Source organism: Salmo salar, chromosome 18 (assembly GCF_965601325.2).
Source record: "Salmo salar chromosome 18, fSalSal1, whole genome shotgun sequence".
In the NCBI taxonomy this organism is placed as follows: Eukaryota; Metazoa; Chordata; class Actinopteri; order Salmoniformes; family Salmonidae; genus Salmo; species Salmo salar.
Genome location: NC_138308.1, coordinates 5741246 through 5761272, shown reverse-complemented (window position 1 = coordinate 5761272; position 20027 = coordinate 5741246). Strand labels below are relative to the sequence as shown.

At 43.4% G+C, this 20027-nt stretch overlaps 2 protein-coding genes across 2 annotated transcripts in view; one reads left to right on the top strand and one right to left on the bottom strand.

The window, feature by feature from the left end:
* The window catches only part of rassf4a (Ras association domain family member 4a), a 98201-nt gene that overhangs the window by 15334 nt on the left and 62840 nt on the right, over positions 1 to 20027 (top strand). The window lies entirely within an intron of this gene.
* On the bottom strand, positions 15103 to 19681 carry cxcl-c13b (CXC chemokine 13b). Its single transcript, XM_014154374.3, has 4 exons — positions 19543 to 19681; positions 19148 to 19277; positions 18699 to 18782; positions 15103 to 15721 (listed from the first exon to the last, which is right to left on the bottom strand). Exons 1-4 carry the CDS (start codon positions 19604 to 19606, stop codon positions 15586 to 15588), a joined length of 414 nt encoding a protein of 137 aa, XP_014009849.1. The 5' UTR covers positions 19607 to 19681; the 3' UTR covers positions 15103 to 15585.

Genomic DNA, 20027 nt, shown 5'->3' with positions numbered 1-20027 from the left:
TTTGGCCTTTCTAGGGAGTTTTTCCTAGGGAGTTTTTCCTAGCCACCGTGCTTCTTTCACATGCATTGCTTGCTGTTTGGGGTTTTAGGCTGGGTTTCTGTACAGCACTTTGAGATATCAGCTGATGTACGAAGGGCTATATAAATACATTTGATTTGATTTGATTTGTGTGTGTGTGTGTGTGTGTGTGTGTGTGTGTGTGTGTGTGGTGTGTGTGTGTGTGTGTGTGTGTGTGTGTGTGTGTGTGTGTGTGTGTGTGTGTGTGTGTGTGTGTGTGTGTGTGTGTGTGAGACCCCAGATGGCCTGGTAAAGTAGGTTCAAGTAGGTTTCACAGCAGCCCTGTGGTTTACTGGAAACCATGTGACTGGGAGATGACTGGATATGGGCATGCCGGAAACAAGCAGTGAGAGGGACACAGGCACACACACATACATAGTGTTCGTAGTGTGTGTGTGTGTGTCCCTCACCCCTTGTTTCCTGCATGCCCATATCCAGTCAGCTCCCAGTCACATGGTTTCTAGTAAACCACAGGGCTCCTATGAACCACAATAGATCTGTAACACACACACTCTCCAAATAATAAAAACATGTATCTGATGATTTATGCATATGTACCAGTGGAGGCTCCTCAGGGGGGACCATCCACCTCAGTGAATTTCAGAGAAATGTAAATACTGAACCATTAACCATCGAATTTTAGATAAAACTATACTAAATATATTCACGTCACCAAATAAGACACTTTTGCAATGATGGTCTACAGTAGCCTCAACAGCACTTTGTAGGGTAGCACCATGGTGTAGCCGGAGGACAGCTATTTTCCATCCTCCTCTGGGTACATTGACTTCAATACAAAACATAGGAGGCTCACCCCCTTCCATAGACTTACACAGTAATTATGACAACGCCCTCCAACCTATCAGAGCTCCTGCAGCGGGAACTGACATGTTATCCACCCAATCAAAGCATCAGAAAATGAATCTAGTACTGAAAGCATAAGCTACAGCTAGCTAGCACTGTAGTACATAAAATATGGTGAATAGTTGACGCAAAGAGAGAGAAAGACAATAGTTTTAAATAAATGAATTCCTTCAAAAATGAAGAAGAAGCACGAAAGAAAGAGAGGCTGCGTTTCAAACACGTAAAAGACACACACTCCTCCACTTACACTTGTGTTATGCCTTGAGGTAATCCCTTCGGCCATCTTTATCGTCGGTTCAAACAATTAGCCAAGCAAGGGAAGTTGGCAAAGTAAGCCTCTCAGCCCTCGTTTGTGATCGAGTGTGTGAGTATACAATTCTATTCACTCCGGGGCCTGAAATACCCCATAATTCAATTCGCGATGATTGTACATCCGCTAAAAGAAAGTCAGCCAAAACTTGAAACCAACATCAATTCAATATGGAAAAGTCAACATACAAGTGTAAGTAAAAACTAATTTAAATAAGTTAGAAATTGAACTACTAGTGCATATGACGTCACAATGGGGTTGCGAAGGGTCGGAAACTTTCCGGTAAATTTACAGTATTTTTCCAGAGATGTTCCATGCGAAGTTAAGCCCGGGAATTTGGGGAATTTTGCTTAAATTCATCAAAAAAGTTAGCTTATAACAGTGAACCTTTTTTGTGGGATACCCATAAGGCAATTCTAGGTCTTGTGTCATATGTTGGTTAGTTATCCCCAATTCAATGGAATTGCAACCCTCTGCATGCACAGTGCATTCTTCCATCACATGTGCAGCGCACTCTTCCATCACATGTACAGCTGATTCTCAAGATCTTGCACACTAATGAGATGAGCCCACACTACTACACTATTGAGCACACACTACTAAACCGTCTGAGCCAAGGACAACATGCTTTCTGGTAAGTTTTGATTACAATACTGGGTGGGGTGAATATATTTTACATGACATACTTGATTTTCTGTTAACTAGTAAATAATAGCCTAAATAGCCTAAATCCTTTCTAACTTGTTATCATTTTCTGCTAGTTAGTTTTTGCTACCATGTGAGTTTTAGCTTGCTTGAGCCTGATAACTAGGGAGTGTTAATTCACCTGTTTCCATGTGCCATTTTAAAACGTTTTTCTTACAAAGGAGTTGTTTAATCTAATTGCTTAACTATTTATCTGTACATGGAATTGTATTTGTTTTTTAACTCATTCTTTTCTAATCTTTACAGGAAAATGCCACGGACACGATCTGATGTGTGGAAACATTTCACTGCAGCTAATGTAGAAGGAAAAGCTGTGTACATTTGCAAATACTGTGCCAAATCATATGTGAGAAATGCAACAAAGATGCAGAAACATCTGGCCAAGTGCATAAAGTTCCCTCAGCACTCACAACAAGCAGCATCTGGAAAAAGTCCCTCTACTTCTATTCGAGGTGAAAATGATGAATCAGACACCTTATCCATAGGAACAGCTCACGGTCCTCCTGGAATCAGACGTTTTTTTGACTCAATGGAGGAACATAGTCAGAGAAATGCTTATGAATGTCTTGCTCGAGCAGTGTATGCAACTGCTTAACCTCTGATGCTCACAGGCAATGTGTATTGGAAGAGATTTCTGAATCTTCTTTGCCCAGCATACATCCCTTACAACCAGAGATGCTTTATCTACTCATTTGCTGGATGCAGAGTTTAACAGAGTTCAAGTTAAGGTCAAGCAAATCATAGAGAAAGCGGACTGTATTGCAATCAAGTCTGATGGGTGGTCGACTGTTCGTGGGCAAGAAATAATTAACTACATCATCTCCACCCCTCAACCAGTATTCTACAAGAGCACAGACACAAGGGACAACAGACACACCGGTCTCTACATTGCAGATGAGTTGAAGGCAGTCATCAATGACCTTGGACCACAGAAGGTATTTGGACTGGGAGTGAATGTGCTTTTCAGATCAGTTCAGATCAGGGCGTAGAGCCACACGTGTGCACATTTGTTGATATTCTTTGCTAGTTAGCGAGTTATTAGCCCAGTTATAGATAGGTTTAGGTCAGCAATGGGGTGTTACTGCTTCCTACAAGAGCACAAAAGGTGTAGGCTACATTTCAAGCTGTCTTTGAAAAGCCAGTCAGGTAAAAAGCTTATGCCTTAATTAAAGGGGCAGTGTTGTATTTTGAGACAGGCTTGAATATGCAAATAAGCCAATAGGCCCGAGGAGTAGTCTATATTGTCTAATTCTTTGTATGGTAATAATCATTTGTTTTATTTTATAAAGTGGTGTCTTGCATCATACAACACAATACAATGCAATTGACAGTCACCTATTTGGCCCATGGTGTTACAGACCAAGTAAATGACAAGCACTTCATAAATCTTCTTAGGGATAGGCGTTCCGTCAACGGGATAGTTGTAAATCATGCAGCGCCTTGTGTCACGATCGCAGATTTTAGAGAAACAACAAATGTCGGTACATATAAGTGTCCTATATCGGCTGAAAGCTTACATTTTTGTTAATATAACTGTATTGTTCAATTTACAGTAGCTATTACTGCGATATAACACGATATTACAAAGATAACGTGAAGTGTCATTTTGTTAGATAAAATCATTTTTTTTATATCCTAAAAAGGTCCATATAGCATGCATGATCGATTTTGTATTTCCACTCGTTCATTTTGCAAAGAAAGGAATCTGTGAATATCTAACCCTAAACGTTGTTTCAACCAGTCAAATCACGTTCGTATGTATTCCTCAGAGATCCTAGAACATAACTAGACTTCACTATATCATTAGAGGTGTAGTATATCCTATAGGACACCAAATTTGGTCAGAGAGCGACGCCTTTATGGCACGCCGATGACGCGGGCGGTCTTCACTTGATCAACTCTAACTTTTTCAAATAAACACCAATCGGAGTCAAACAAAGCTAGCTAGATAGCCAATGAGCTGGCCTTTACGGGAGTATCCGGAAACCCTGTATCTGTTGCAAAATGTAGCTGCTAACCTTTTGCGACAGCATGCCTTTTCCTTTTGGACAAAAATTATAAGAATATTCAGAGTTATGAAGTTATGAAAACTGGTTGTTTTGCAAATGTTGAACTTATAATATGGTTACTAAGACTGGAAAATCTAAATCAAAGTCCAAGTATATAGATTTGACGATATTGTTGCAGAAAAATGTAATATGGATGCAAATGTCTCCTTCACGATTTGCCCATATGTACCTAGACGAACTACATGACACTAATAGTCATGTAGTTCGCTCATACTTTAACTTATCCATCTGAAACTTTTCACATACACTGCTTCCATCGTGTGGACACCATCGGAATTACAACCAAAGTGATGGCTAGAAGTGGGACCTTTCTGTTGCATTTCAGAGATGGTGGTAGGGAAGAAAAAAAAGGTTGGTTTTTTTTCTTTGTATTTTCTTCTACCAGATCTATTGTGTTATATTCTCCTACATTCAATTCACATTTCCACAAATTTCAAAGTGTTTCCTTTCAAATGGTACCAAGAATATGCATATCCTTGCTTCAGGGCCTGAGCTGCAGGCAGTTAGATTTGGTGCTATCCCTAAGAAGTTCATGATGTAAAAACATTTTCAAAAGTCTCATGCAATGTAGGCATGCATTGAGCACCACATACATGTATTAGGCCACTGTAGGCATTATCATATAAATCAAAAGCTATTTCCATATGAAAATGTTATGGGATTTGCTCCATTGGTTTTGTTGGTAGGCCTACATTATGCTCAAATAGCCACAAAAGCCTATTGGCTACTGTCGAAAACTGTAAGGGTACAGCGTCAGTTTTCACTTTAAACCAACACCGGAAGTTGCACAAAATTCTCACAATGTTCACATTTCCACTTACAAGACCTAACATTTGCTCAGTGCATCAACAGATTTTAGGGAACAAATCAAACTTTATTTGTCACATGTACCGAATGCTTCAGGTGTAGACCTTACCGTGAAATGCTTACTTACAAGCCCTTAACCAACAATGCAGTTTAAGAAAGAGTTAAGAAAATATTTACCAAATAACTAAAGTAAAAAATAATAAAACATAACACAATAAAATAACAATAACGAGGCTATATACACGGGGTACCGGTACCGAGTCAATGGCATGGGTACAGGTTAGTCTAGGTAATTTGTACATGTAGGTAGGGGTAACGTGAGTATGCATAGATAATAAACAGCGAGTAGCAGAAGTTAAAAACAAAGATTATTTCAGTCCAGTTGGCCATTTCATTAATTGTTCAGCAGTCTTATGGCTTGGGGGTAGAAGTTGTTAAGGAGCCTTTTGGTCCTAGACTTGGCGCTCCAGTACCGCTTGCCGTGCGTTAGCAAAGAGAACAGTCTATGACTTGGCTGACTAGAGTCTTTGACAATTTTTGGGCTTTCCTCAGACACCGCCTAGGATATACAGATCAAGTCGGAAGTTTACATACACTTAGGTTGGAGTCATTAAAACGCGGTTTTCAACCAATCCTTAAAACAAACTATAGTTTTGGCAAGTCAGTTAGGACATCTACTTTGTGCATGACACAAGTCATTTTTCCAACAATTGTTTACATACAGATTATTTTACTTATAATTCACTGTATCACAATTCCAGTGGGTCAGAAGTTTACATACACTAAGACTGTGCCTTTAAACAGCCAGAAAATCATGTCATGGCTTTAGAAGCTTCTGATAGGCTAATTGACATAATTTGAGTCAATTGGATGTGTACCTGTGGATGTATTTCAAGGCCTACCGCCAAACTCAGTGCCTCTTTGCTTGACATCATGGGAAAATCAAAAGAAATCAGCCAAGACCTCAGAAAAAATGTGTAAACCTCCACAAGTCTGGTTCATCCTTGGGAGCAATTTCTAAACGCCTGAAGGTACCACGTTCATCTGTACAAACAATAGTACGCAAGTATAAACGCAGCCGTCATGCTGCTCAGGAAGGAGACGCGTTCTGTCTCCTAGAGATGAACGTACTTTGGTGCGAAAAGTGCAAATCAATCCCAGAAACACAGCAAAGGACCTTGTGAAGATGCTGGAGGAAATAGGTACAACAGTATCAATATCCACAGTAAAACGAGTCCTATATTGATATAACCAGAAAGGCCGCTCAGCAAGGAAGAAGCCACTGCTCCAAAACTGCCATAAAAAAGCCAGACTACGGTTTGTAACTGCACATGGGGACAAAGATCGTACTTTTTGGAGAAATGTCCTCTGGTCTGATGAAACAAAAATAGAACTGTTTGGTCATAATGACCATCGTTATGTTTGGAGGAAAAAGGGGGAGGCTTGCAAGCCGAAGAACACCATCCCAACCGTGAAGCACGGGGGTGGCAGAATCATGTTGTGGGGGTGCTTTGCTGCAGGAGGGACTGGTGCTCTTCACAAAATAGATGGCATCATGAGGGAGGAATATTATGTGGATATATTGAAGAAACATCTCAAAACATCAGTCAGGAAGTTAAAGCTTGTCCGCAAATGGGTCTTCCAAATGGACAATGACCCCAAGCATACTTCCAAAGTTGTGGCAAAATGGATTAAGGACAACAAAGTCTAGGTATTGGAGTGGCCATCACAAAGCCCTGACCTCAATCCAATAGAACATTTGTCGGCAGAACTGTAAAAGCGTGTGCGAGGAAGGAGGCCTACAAACCTGACTCGGTTTCACCAGCTCTGTCAGGAGGAATGGGCCAAAATTCACCCAACTTATTGTGGGAAGCTTGTGGAAGGCTACCTGAAACGTTTGAACCAAGTTAAACAATTTAAAGGCAATGCTACCAAATACTAATAGAGTGTATGTAAACTCTGACCCACTGGGAATGTGACGAAATAAATAAAAGCTGAAATAAGCAATTCTCTCTACTAATATTCTGACATTTCACATTCTTAAAATAAAGTGGTGATCCTAACTGACCTAAAACAGAGAATTTTTACTAGGATTAAATGTCAGGAATTGTGAAAAACTGGGTTTAAATGTATTTGGCTAAGGTGTATGTAATCTTCCGACTTCAACTGTAGGTCCTGGATGGCAGGAAGCTTGGCCCCAGTGATATACTGGGCAGTTCACACTACCCTCTGTAGCGCCCTATGGTCAGATGCCGAGCAGTTGCCATACCAGGCGGTGATGCAACCGGCCAGGATGCTCTCAATAGTGCAGCTGTAGATCTTCTTGAGGATCTGAGGACCCATGTTAAATCTTTTCAGTCTCCTGAGGGGGAAAAGGTGTTGTCGTGCCCTCTTCACGACTGTCTTGGTGTGTTTGGACTATAATAGTTTGTTGGTAATTTGGACACCAAGGAACTTGAAACTCTCAACCCGCTCCTGTCGATGTTAATGGGGGTCTGTTCGGTCAGCCTTTTCCTGTTGTCCACGATCAGCTCCTTTGTCTTGCTCACATTGAGGGAAAGGTTGTTGTCCTGGCACCACACTGCCAGGTCTCTGACCTCCTCCCTATAGACTGTCTCATCGTTGTCGTTAATCAGGCCTACCACTCTTGTGTCATCAGCAAACTTAATGATGGTGTTGGAGTCGTGTTTGGCCACTCGGTCGTGGGTGAACAGAGAGTACAGAAGGGGACTAAGCACGCACCCCTGAGGGGCCTCAATGGCAATACATTTATAAAATCAAAAGCTTACCTTGACTTGGAAGAGTTCCAGTGATGGATAGCCATAGCCAGCTAGCTAACATGGCATCTCTCTCTGTTTGAGCTGGGTGTTTGAGTAGGCTGCATTTGCGAGCTCAGTAACTGAAAGTGAAAATAATACTAAATATGGCTAGCTCACTTTCTCTGCATTCCAAACACGCAAAAGACACACCCTCTCCCCTCAGTCCTGAAATTAAGTGGACACTTCTGATGAAGTATAATGACGTATGATGAGTTGAGACTTGCAGGGCAAGCGGCGAGAGTAATGTGTTAATTTTAAATGGACCACCCTTGCCGGAAATTCGTCACTCGTTCATCCTACGGTTATGTTTTCAGTCATCATGGAACCACCAGGAGGTGTCGTGTGTGCTTTATATGCACTACAGTCAATTATGATTGCATTTTATATCTTGGCTAGAAGACAACGCATCCGCAGACATTGAATTCTAGCCATCCGACGATATCAGGTCAATTTAAAATTACAATGTGATGTCAGGGAAAGTTATATGGCTAACCAAACAAAAATATAATTACTTGTAAGATATGTGTTTGTGATGTAGGGTTGCACATTTTGGGGAATATTCAGAGACCTTTCTGTGGCAATTAAAGGGAATATATGGAAATTAACAGAAATACACGCAAATTAATATTATTACCATTTAAATGTAGATTTGTAGAGTTTTTTGCGTTGGATATATTTACCATATTGTATGGAGACAGAAACATAAACCTTTTACTGTCACGTCCTGACCAGTAAAAGGGGTTGTTTGTTATTGTAGTGTGGTCAGGGCGTGGCAGAGGGTGTTTGTTTTGTGCGTTTCGGGGTTTTTGGTGCACCGTGCTATGCGGAAGTGCGCACGGACTCGCCCATCTGCACGCACAGTCCGGTACGAGCGATACCAGCCCCCCGCAAGTGCCGTGCTAGAGTGGGCATCCAGCCAGGGAGAAGTATGCCTGCTCAATACATCTGGCCGCCAGTGCGTTTCCTAGGCCCAGGCTACCCTGCGCCTGCTCTACGCACGGCAGCCATCATGCCTCAGCACAGCCCAGTTCGCCCTGTGCCAGCACTCCACCTGTGCCGGGCTACAGTAACAATCCAGCCAGGACGGGTTGTGCAGGCTGTGCGCTCCAGACCTCCAGTGCGTAGTCAACACCCAGTGTATCCAGTTCCTGCTCCTCACACTAGCCCTGTGGTGCGTGTCACTAGTCGGGCACCTCCAAAGCCAGCCCCACGCACCAGGCTTTTAGTGCGCCTGCCCAGTCCAGTACATCCTGTTCCTGCTCCTGCTCTGGACAGTTCCCAGTCCAGAGCTTCCGGCGACAGTTCCCCGTCCAGAGCTTCCGGCGACAGTTCCCCGTCCAGAGCTTCTGGCGACAGTGCCCCGTCCAGAGCTTCCGGCGACAGTGCCCCGTCTAGAGCTTCCGGCGACAGTTCCCCGTCTAGTGCTTCCGGCAACGTCCTACAGTCCGGAGCCGACAGAGACGGCCCACAGTCCGGAGCCGGCAGAGACGGCCCACAGTCCGGAGCCGGCAGAGACGGCCCACAGTCCGGAGCCGGCAGAGACGGCCCACAGTCCGGAGCCTGCAGAGACGGCCCACAGTCCGGAGCCTGCAGAGACGCTCCTCAGCCCTGAGTCTCCAGAGACGCTCCTCATCCCTGAGTCTCCAGAGACGCTCCTCATCCCTGAGTCTCCAGAGACGCTCCTCATCCCTGAGTCTCCAGAGACGCTCCTCAGCCCTGAGTCTCCAGAGATGCTCCTCAGCCCTGAGTCTCCAGAGACGCTCCTCAGCCCTGATCTCCAGAGACGCTCCTCAGCCCTGAATCTCCAGAGACGCGCCTCAGCCGGAGGTCTCCAGAGACGCGCCTCAGCCTGAGGTCTCCAGCTGGAGGATTGGGGAGTGTAGCACGGGAGCCGTCGGTGACGGTAGCCACCCTCCCTTCCCTCCCTTTAGTTTGGGGTTATTTTTTGTGGGGTTTTGTGTTTCAGTGCATCCGGGGTCTGCACCTTTGGGGGGGTACTGTCATGTCCTGACCAGTAAAAGGGGTTGTTTGTTATTGTGGTGTGGTCAGGGCATTGCAGAGGGTGTTTGTTTTGTGTGTTTCTGGGTTTTTGGTGTATGGTCTATATTTTCTATTTCTATGTTGGGGTTTTGGAACGACCTCCAATTAGAGGCAGCTGGTTGTCGTTGGCTCTAATTGGAGGCCATATTTAAGTGGGTTAATTTTCTCTTGTGTTTGTGGGTGGTTGTTTCCGTGTATAGTCTGAGCACCTTACAGGACTGTTTTTTGTCGTTTGTTTTGTGTAAGTGTATTTTTGTTTTTTTCTTCTAATAAAAAGATGTTCACTATACCTGCTGCAGTTTGGGCCACTCCCTACAACGACGCTTATGACATTTACCTTGTCATAAGTAGACATAATTGCAATTTATTAAATCCTTCCTCTGACACCGCCTGGTGTAGAGGTCCTGGATGGCAGGCAGCTTTGCCCCAGTGATGTACTGGGCCGTACGCACTACCCTCTGAAGTGCCTTGCGGTCGGAGGCCGAGCAATTGCCGTACCAGTCAGTGATGCAACCGGTCAGGATGCTCTCGATGTTGCAGCTGTAGAACCTTTTGAGGATCTCAAGACCCATGCCAAATCTTTTTAGTTTCCTGAGGGGGAATAGGCTTCTTCACGACTGTCTTGGTGTGTTTGGACCATTCTAATTTGTTGTTGATGTGGACACCAAGGAATTTGAAGCTCTCAACCTGCTCCACTACAGCCCCGTCGATGAGAATGGGGACGTGCTCGGTGCTCCTTTTCCTGTAGTCCCTCTTCACGACTGTCTTGGTGTGTTTGGACCATTCTAATTTGTTGTTGATGTGGACACCAAGGAATTTGAAGCTCTCAACCTGCTCCACTACAGCCCCGTCGATGAGAATGGGGACGTGCTCGGTGCTCCTTTTCCTGTAGTCCACAATCATCTCCTTAGTCTTGGTTACGTTGAGGGATAGGTTGTTATTCTGGCACCACCCGGCCAGGTCTCTGACCTCCTCCCTATAGGCTGTCTCGTCGTTGTCGTCGTTGTGTCGTCAGCAAACTTAATGATGGTGTTGGAGTCGTGCCTGGCCATGCAGTCGTGGGTGAACAGGGAGTACACTAGGGGACTGAGCATGCACCCCTGGGGAGCTCCAGTGTTGAGGATCAACATGGCAGATGTGTTGCTACCTACCCTCACCACCTGGGTGCGGACCGTCAGGAAGTCCAGGATCCAGTTGCAGAGGGAGGTGTTTAGTCCCAGGTTCCTTAGCTTAGTGAGGAGCTTTGAGGGTACTATGGTGTTGAACGCTGAGCTGCAGTCAATGAATAGCATTCTCACATAGGTGTTCCTTTTGTCCAGGTGGGAAAGGGCAGTGTGGAGTGCAATAGAGATTGCATCATTTGTTTGGGCGGTATGCAAATTGGAGTGGATCTAGGGTTCATGGCTACGGGCGTGAGTGCTACGGGTCTGTAATCATTTAGACAGGTTGCCTTTGTGTTCTTTGGTACAGGGACTATGGTGGTCTGCTTGAAGCATGTTGGTATTACAGACTCAATCAGGGACATGTTGAAAATGTCAGTGAAGACACCTGCCAGTTGGTCAGCACATGCCTGGAGCACACGTCCTGGTAATCCATCTGGCCCCGCAGCCTTGTGAATGTTGACCTGTTTAAAGGTCTTACTCACGTCGGCGACGGAGAGCGTGATCACACAGTCGTTCGGAACAGCTGATGCTCTCATGCATGCCTCAGTGTTGCTTGCCTCGAAGCGAGCATAGAAGTGATTTAGCTCGTCTGGTAGGCTCGTGTCACTGGGCAGCTCGCGGCTGTGCTTCCCTTTTAGTTTGTAATAGTTTGCAAGCCCTGCCACATCCGACGAGCGTCGGAGCCGGTGTAGTATGATTCAATCTTAGCCCTGTATTGACGCTTTGCCTGTTTGATGGTTCGTCGCAGGGCATAGCGGGATTTCTTGTAAGTTTCCGGGTTAGAGTCCCGCACCTTGAAAGCGGCAGCTCTACCCTTTAGCTCAGTGCGAATGTTGCCTGTAATCCATGGCTTCTGGTTGGGGTATGTACGTACAGTCACTGTAGGGACGACGTCCTCAATGCACTTATTGATAAAGCCAGTGACTGATGTGGTGTATTCCTCAATGTCATCGGAAGAATCCCGGAGCATGTTCCAGTCTGTGATAGCATAACAGTCCTGTAGTTTAGCATCTGCTTCATCTGACCATTTTTTTTATAGACCGAGTCACTGGTGCTTCCTGCTTTAATTTTTGCTTGTAAGCAGGAATCAGGAGGATAGAGTTATGGTTGGATTTTTTCTAATGGAGGGCGACGGAGAGTTTGTACGCGTCTCTGTGTATGTGGAGTACAGGTGATCTAGAATTTTTATCCCTGGTTGCACATTTAACATGTTGATAGAGATGTGGTAGAACTGATTTAAGTTTCCCTGTATTAAAGTCTCCGGCCACTAGGAGCGTCGCCTCTGGGTGAGTGATTTCCTGTTTGCTTATTTCCTTATGCAGCTGGCTGAGTGCGGTCTTAGTGCCGGCATCTGTCTGTGGTGGAACACAGTCCTGCATCCCTGCTATCACACTATTACTATTGTTGTTTACGCAATCCAAATCGCAATCTGAGTCAGATGGGTATCATTTCAAAGTTTGTTCTGTGGCCAACATGACTAGTTAAATGATAAAATACATTTTTACATTTTAGTCATTTAGCAGATGCTCTTATCCAGAGCGACTGCATACATTTCATACACTTTTTCCCCCCGCACTGGTGCCCCGTGGGAATCGAACCCACAACCCTGGTGTTGCAAACACCATGCTCTACCAACTGAGCCACACGAGACTCTTACACTGTTAGGCTTTCACAAGGCAATTCAGAGAAGCAGATCGTAATTTTGGTGTGCATAGAAGGGGGTCATGAGTGCATTCAGATGCGTGGTCCGAGGCTAATTTTATTCACAATACAACAAACAGGCTCATTCTGTTCAGGTATAACGCCATGTCATCTTGTAACTGTACATCAAACATAGTGATGATAAACATTAACACTTACATGAGTTTTATGATATGGAAATGTTAAGTGCACATTTGGACTCCCAAGTGTTTGGCCTGCTTGTATGACATCAAAGCAGTATTTTTTATAATCCTCAATATCTAATTTTTTAAAATACATTGAGTCCTCATAATTTACAGCATTTCCCTCACTCAGACAACCACATTTTTTTGCAAAAGTTGCCCATTTAGCGGGAGGGATGGGGGCAACTTCTTGTCGCACGCAGTGCTCAAGTTCAGAACGTCTCTCAGTTAATACTCATACAGAGATGTGATGCAGAGACCCTGGGCTCTGACCTCATGTATAGCATGATACTGTACAGCCACTGTGTTCCAATTTAGGCACTTAGGTCTAAATCAGTCATTTTCAACTTGTGTACGGGTACGAGTGTAAGGGCTACCTTATAGAAGTATTAGACACCAGACTTGGTCGCAGGGATGACTAATTCAATCTCCACTGAGTTAAGTAAACCTGCTTTTAGTTTTTTTACACCTTGCTTGTGTAATGGTCTCCAGGCTCTCTAAAGTTGGAGGAATTGGTGCCTCTAGGGCAATTCAAAAGGCTGATTTGAGGACCTTTTTCCTGAAAAATGTTTGTTTCCTATAATTGTGTTTTTCTTTTCGTGTATTGATGTGAATAGTTATGTGAACAGTGATGTGTGTAGTGTACATTGATGTGTATTGATGTGTTTACAGGGTTCACCTGTGGAAGAGACCTGGGTCTCAGCATGACTCCCTGTCGAAATAAAGGTTAAATAAAAAATGTTTCCTGTGTTTTTCCATAGCTCAGCCAGTGTAACTTTATCTGTTCTGCCTTGATTCTATGTTAACTCTTTCAGAGACGGATAGAAACACTAAAACACCTGCAGTCATGTGCCATGGTGTGGATGTGACCAACTGGGTTTGAACCAAGGTCTTCAGCACCTCACAAAAAGTAAAGTTTGGGCATTAGCTTGGGGAGATAACAAAAGTCTTCAGGTCTAATCACACATGCGCATGACAGTCACTTATTCAGGACAATAAAACCAGAATAATTTATAGAAGATGTTTGGTTGTGGATATGTGTGTTGTAAAATATTTAGCATTAGTAATGATATTTGATGTGTAATATTTACTTTCCTGCTGTAGCTGATATGAGATTCTAGTTGATCAACAAAAGAAGGTTCCTTCATGGAAACGGATAGTCTATTACATAATTCTTCAGTGTATCACGACTCAGGATATGACCCAGATGCAGACACAGGAGGCGGATGGTTCAGTTCTCAGATAATTTATTATAACACGGGGAGCAGGCAAAGGGCAGGCAGAGGTTTATAACCAGACCAGAGTCCGACAGGTACAGGACGGCAGACAGGCTCAGGGTCAGGGCAGGCAGCAGTTCATAAACCAGTTCAGAATCAGGCAGGTACAGAAGGACAGGCAGGCTCAGGGCAGGCAGAAAGTTTTGAACCGGAAAAGTACGAAACAAAAAAACTAGAGTGCAGGGAAAACTAGGAAACACGCTGGGACGACCTGACAATAGAAGACGAACTGGCAACAGACAAACAGAAAACGCAGGAATAAATACACAGTGGAAAATGGGAGACATCAGGTGAGGGGTGGAGACAAGCTCTAGACAGGTGAAACAGATCAGGGTGTGACACAGTGAGAGAAAGAGAGGGGGGTTGGAGAAAGAGAGGGAGTTTTTGGAGAGTGAGAGAAAGAGAGAGAGAGGGACTGATAACAGAATAGGCTCCCAAGTCAGAACTACAGGAACAGGTTACTATACCTGTTATAATGACTGCAGAAAACAAGAACATATTGAACAACAGTCAGTCACTGCATCAGTTTTAATATTTATTACAAAACAACACCTTGAAAAAGTATAAAAGTATTACAAATAGCAACATAGATACCAACAGTGTTTACAATAAACAGTTAGAAACAACAATGTCTGTAACCGAACATAATGATACATTAATGATATTCATTCAACACAACACATTTGTATGTGGTGTCTGTAGTGCCTCTGCTGTCTGTAGAACCTCTGTTGTCCATAGTTTCTCTGGTGTCTGAATGAACAAGAATCAGGGCTTACGGCCAGTATGTACTTCCAAAAAAGAGTCTAAATAAAAAGTTACATGCAACCCAAAAAAATGTGTTGTCTGAATCTAAGTATTGTTTTTGACCAAGTGTTCATGCGCTAAATCCACCTCTCCTGCACCTTCAATAAAATCACTCATTACTGCCACGCACAGGTCGGCTGATCCAGCAGCAGGAAAGGTAAATGATTGACAACATTGTATGAACGTCATGTCAATCTGTTGTTTCACCCGCGCTACACGGAATGCAATAATATTTCATGCAAGTCAATTAAGTAGACCATATAGGGTATGTTTGATGTACAGTACATCTTTCCCCAGGCCTTTATAGCCTATCGTCTAGTTAGGCCATAACGGCAGTAATGACGATAGTTGCTCAGCGAAACAATTTTTTTTGATAAGTACCAAACGTATTTTGTCATTATTAAGATTGAAAAGCTGGTGAATGGCAAGTTGAATGGCTGCTTCCTAGGCTTAAAGGACAATCGCCATATTCAACATCTCCTGTAAACCCAGATTCTGGTTCAGTGTCTGTAGTGCCTCTGGTGTCTGTAGTTTCTCTGGTGTCTGTAGTTTGTCATCTGGTGTCTGTAGTTTGTAGTGCCTCTGGTACCAGTGCCTCTGGTGTCTGTAGTTTCTCTGGTGTCTGTAGTTTGTCATCTGGTGTCTGTAGTTTGTAGTGCCTCTGGTACCAGTGCCTCTGGTGTCGGTAGTGCCTCTGGTGTGAATTGGTCTGGTCTAGGGTTACAGTGTAAACTAGCTAGAACACTACAGTACTGGTTAGGAGAACGGACAGGTACTGGCTCTGTGGTCACCCTAAGGCAGGGATTGGTGTTGCCCTTCTTTTGCTCTCTTTAGATTGTCCCCTGTGTTTCCTCTGTTTCTGTCCTCGTTTCCCCTGCCCTCTCCTCCTTCTCAGACACCTCTTCTTATCCAATCCGCTGGTTCTGAGAGAGAGAGAGAGAGAGAGAGAGAGAGAGAGAGAGATAGAGAATATACATGGATATGTTTAGTACAACTGTTGTTATCACAGAGGGAGGTAGAGAGAGAGGGGAAATGGAGAGAGATACAGTGGGGGAAAAAAGTATTTGATCCCCTGCTGATTTTGTACGTTTGCCCACTGACAAAGAAATGATCAGTCTATAATTTTAATGGTAGGTTTATTTGAACAGTGAGAGACAGAATAACAACAAAAAAATCCAGAAAAACGCATTTAAAAAATGTTATAAAATGATTTGCATTTTAATGAGGGAAATAAGTATTTGACCCCCTCTCAATCAGAAAGATTTCTGGCTCCCAGGTGTCTTTTATACAGGCAACAAGCTGAGATCAGGAGCACACTCTTAAAGGGAGTGCTCCTAACCGCAGCTTGTTACCTGTAAAAAAGACACCTGTCCACAGAAACAATCAATCAATCAGATTCCAAACTCTCTACCATGGCCAAGACCAAAGACCTCTCCAAGGATGTCAGGGACAAGATTGTAGACCTACACAAGGCTGGAATGGCTACAAGACCATCGCCAAGCAGCTTGGTGAGAAGGTGACAACATTTTGTGTGATTATTCGCAAATGGAAGAAACACAAAAGAACTGACAATATCCCTCGGCCTGGGGCTCCATGCAAGATCTCACCTCGTGGGGTTGCAATGATCATGAGAACGGTGAGGAATCAGCCCAGAACTACACGGGAGGATCTTGTCAATGATCTCAAGGCAGCTGGGACCATAGTCACCAAGAAAACAATTGGTAACACACTACGCCGTGAAGGACTGAAATCCTGCAGCGCCCGCAAGGTCCCCCTGCTCAAGAATACATATACATGCCCGTCTACAGTTTGCCAATGAACATCTGAATGATTCAGAGGACAACTGGTGAAAGTGTTGTGGTCAGATGAGAACAAAATGGAGCTCTTTGGCATCAACTCAACTCACCGTGTTTGGAGGAGGAGGAATGCTGCCTATGACCCCAAGAACACCATCTCTACCGTCAAACATGGAGGTGGAAACATTATGCTTTGGGGGTGTTTTTCTGCTAAGGGGACAGGACAACTTCACCGCATCATTTGACGGGGCCATGTACTGTCAAATCTTGGGTGAGAACCTCCTTCCCTCAGCCAGGGCATTGAAAATGGGTCGTGGATGGGTATTCCAGCATGACAATGACCCAAAACACACGGCCAAGGCAACAAAGGAGTGGCTCAAGAAGAAGCACATTAAGTTCCTGGAGTGGCCTAGCCAGTCTCCAGACCTTAATCCCATAGAAAATCTGTGGAGGGAGCTGAAGGTTCGAGTTGCCAAACGTCAGCCTCGAAACCTTAATGACTTGGAGAAGATCTGCAAAGAGGAGTGGGACAAAATCCCTCCTGAGATGTGTGCAAACCTGGTGGCCAACTACAAGAAACGTTTGACCTCTGTGATTGCCAACAAGGGTTTTGCCACCAAGTACTAAGTCATGTTTTGCAGAGGGGTCAAATACTTATTTCCCTCATTAAAATGCAAATCATTTTATAACATTTTTGACATGCGTTTTTCTAATTTTTTTTGTTGTTATTCTGTCTCTCACTGTTCAAATAAACCTACCATTAAAATTATAGACTGATCATTTCTTTGTAAGTGGGCAAACGTACAAAATCAGCAGGGGATCAAATACTTTTTCCCCCCACTGTATGACAGTGGGAAAGTGGAGAGAGAGAGGAAAATGGAGAGAGAGAAACAGAGAGAGACCAACTGAACAGAGGGATCTTTGTATCACAAACTGTTGACAGGATTTTATTATCTGAATCACAGTCAAACTGAAACTAACGACTCAATTTTATCAAACCCACAAGACAGTATTTACTCTGCAGCATACTGTATACATGCATATTTTCGCCTAGAGTCAACTAAAATCGCAAACCTGCCTTGCGTTCAGCAACCTTTGCTACATTGTGTTGCCAAATTGGTTAGACATTCTAGATTGTCTTTCGGAAGTATGCCATATATCTACCCACTTACAATAAAGTAAGTAAAGTACTGAAAAGTACTGAAAAGTACAGTAACATATGCTGAAGTGAACCCAGCTAGCACATAACGTTCTGAAAACCATATGTTTCTTAGGTCTTGGTGAGACTGAGCGCGTCGTTGCCAATGATCATTTTCCATACAAACTTCCCACAACTTTCTGGGAATGGTGCAGGATACTTGCTTGGCTTTGTAACATTCTCAGCACGTTATTTTCTTGGTATTTCATTACTTTAACAGAACATTTCCTAAAAGTTCAAACATTGTTACATTTACAATTTTGTTTAATGTTCTAGGAACGTTCTCCAACTGGTTTGACATCGGGAATGTTCTCAAATAGTTCAGAGAACGTTAAGAGACAACGTGCTTCTGTGGGAATTTCAGTAGTTCAGCATGACGTTTTCTACAGGGTTTCCTCACTGTTCTATTTAAAGTCATGTTCTCAGAACATTAAAACTTTCCGTAAAAAACACAAGAAAGCATTAGTAGCATTCAAAGAATGCTATTTAAAAACATATCCATTCCGTTCTCAGCGTCAACAAAACTCTGTCAAGTGTTAATAAAAGTGTTATTGAAATATTCAATATAAATTTTAAGAAAGTTATTCAAAATCCTTCAAATAACCTATCATTTCTGTTCTCAGAATGTTAATAAAACCTTTAAGGAAAATGGCCAGGGAAACATAGTAAAACATTCTCAGAACCTCCCATCAACCTAAAAATATAAGTTCCCAGAAAAGGTAACATTTTCTGTTCCATTCTCAGAACGTTTCAGTTTTACCGGTCAGGAAACGTACTGTATGGTTTTGTTCCCAGAAACAATAGGAAACCAAAAGCTTACGTTCCCACAACTTCCAAGGAACCAAATGTGCTAGCTGGGAAGTAAAGTGAAGTAAATAAAGTAATGGATGTTAAAATGTCTCTTACTTCTTCCAGCAGCGCAGCAGCTGTTTTCCCAGTGGTCCCATTGGATTCACACACACAGGCTCACTGGTCCTCTTCATTACCACTCTACAACACAGAGAGAGAGACACACAGTTAACACACACACAAACACAGGGACACAGACATAATCATTACACACACACTGTCATGACACAACACGAGGAGGAAACACATGCTTTATCACAAACATACACTCATACCCACTGGGCACTGACATCAATTCAACATCTATTCCACGTTGGTTCAAGGTAATTTCATTGAAATGATGTGGAAACAATGTTGATTCAACCAGTGTGTGCCTAGTGGGTAGTTACTTTAAATAGCTTTGAGGTTAAAAACCTTTTACTATACTATAGCTTGTCTGTGTGCATGCACATGTCTGTATGTCTGGGTGTGGGCCGTTGTGTGTGCATGTGTGGTCTGATACTTACATGATTTGGTCAGTGTTGCAGGTGATGCCTTTGAGTGTGACTTTGAGGTCAGACAGTGGTCCGCTGACAGTTGTCTTTGTGTCATAACACTCACACCTCCCTGGAACAAACTGCCCCTCACCTTTACCCACTGTAGAGATGGGCACAGAAACAGCAAATGGTGATTCAAGTGAAATTCCTCATGTCATCATGTCACACATAGTTTAACTCTCATTACACCACATGGGAAAATAATATTCCAGAAAAACAGATTAGAGTTTGAGTGCACAGATCTCTAGTTACTATTCAGCCCACCGAGTACAGACCGACAGACAGACTGACTCAAAATCACAATGTTGCTTATACAAACTTTAACCCAACCTGTGTGCGCCTGTCCGTGTGTGTAAGGTTATTACCTGTAAGCAGTAGGCAGTAAAGTGGCAGACTCGCCAGCAGGTAGACAGACAGGACAGAGTTCATATTTCAACTGAGAACTGAAGTGAGCAGTAGAGCTGCCTGAGCCTCTGTTATGTATACACACCCACACACACACACTCCGCCCCCTAACGCCCTTATCTGGGGTTTCCAAGCATTCACATGCTTTCTGGAATTTCCCTTTCAGCGAAAGTATATATGAGTATGTTTAAGCTGAATGATGAAGCCTAAGTGTTGTTGTCTAAAAGTTAACTCCAATGAGGGGAGGTGTGGTAGGGTTAGGGGAAAATAGTGAAGGAAAATATATATATTTTTTCTACATTTTATGGAATCATGTAGTAAGCAAAAAAGAGTTAAACAAATCAAAATATATTTTAGATTCGTCAAAGCAGCCACCCTTTGCCTTGATGACAGCGTTGCACACTCTTGGCAACCACCTTCACCTGGAATTCTTTTCCAACAGACT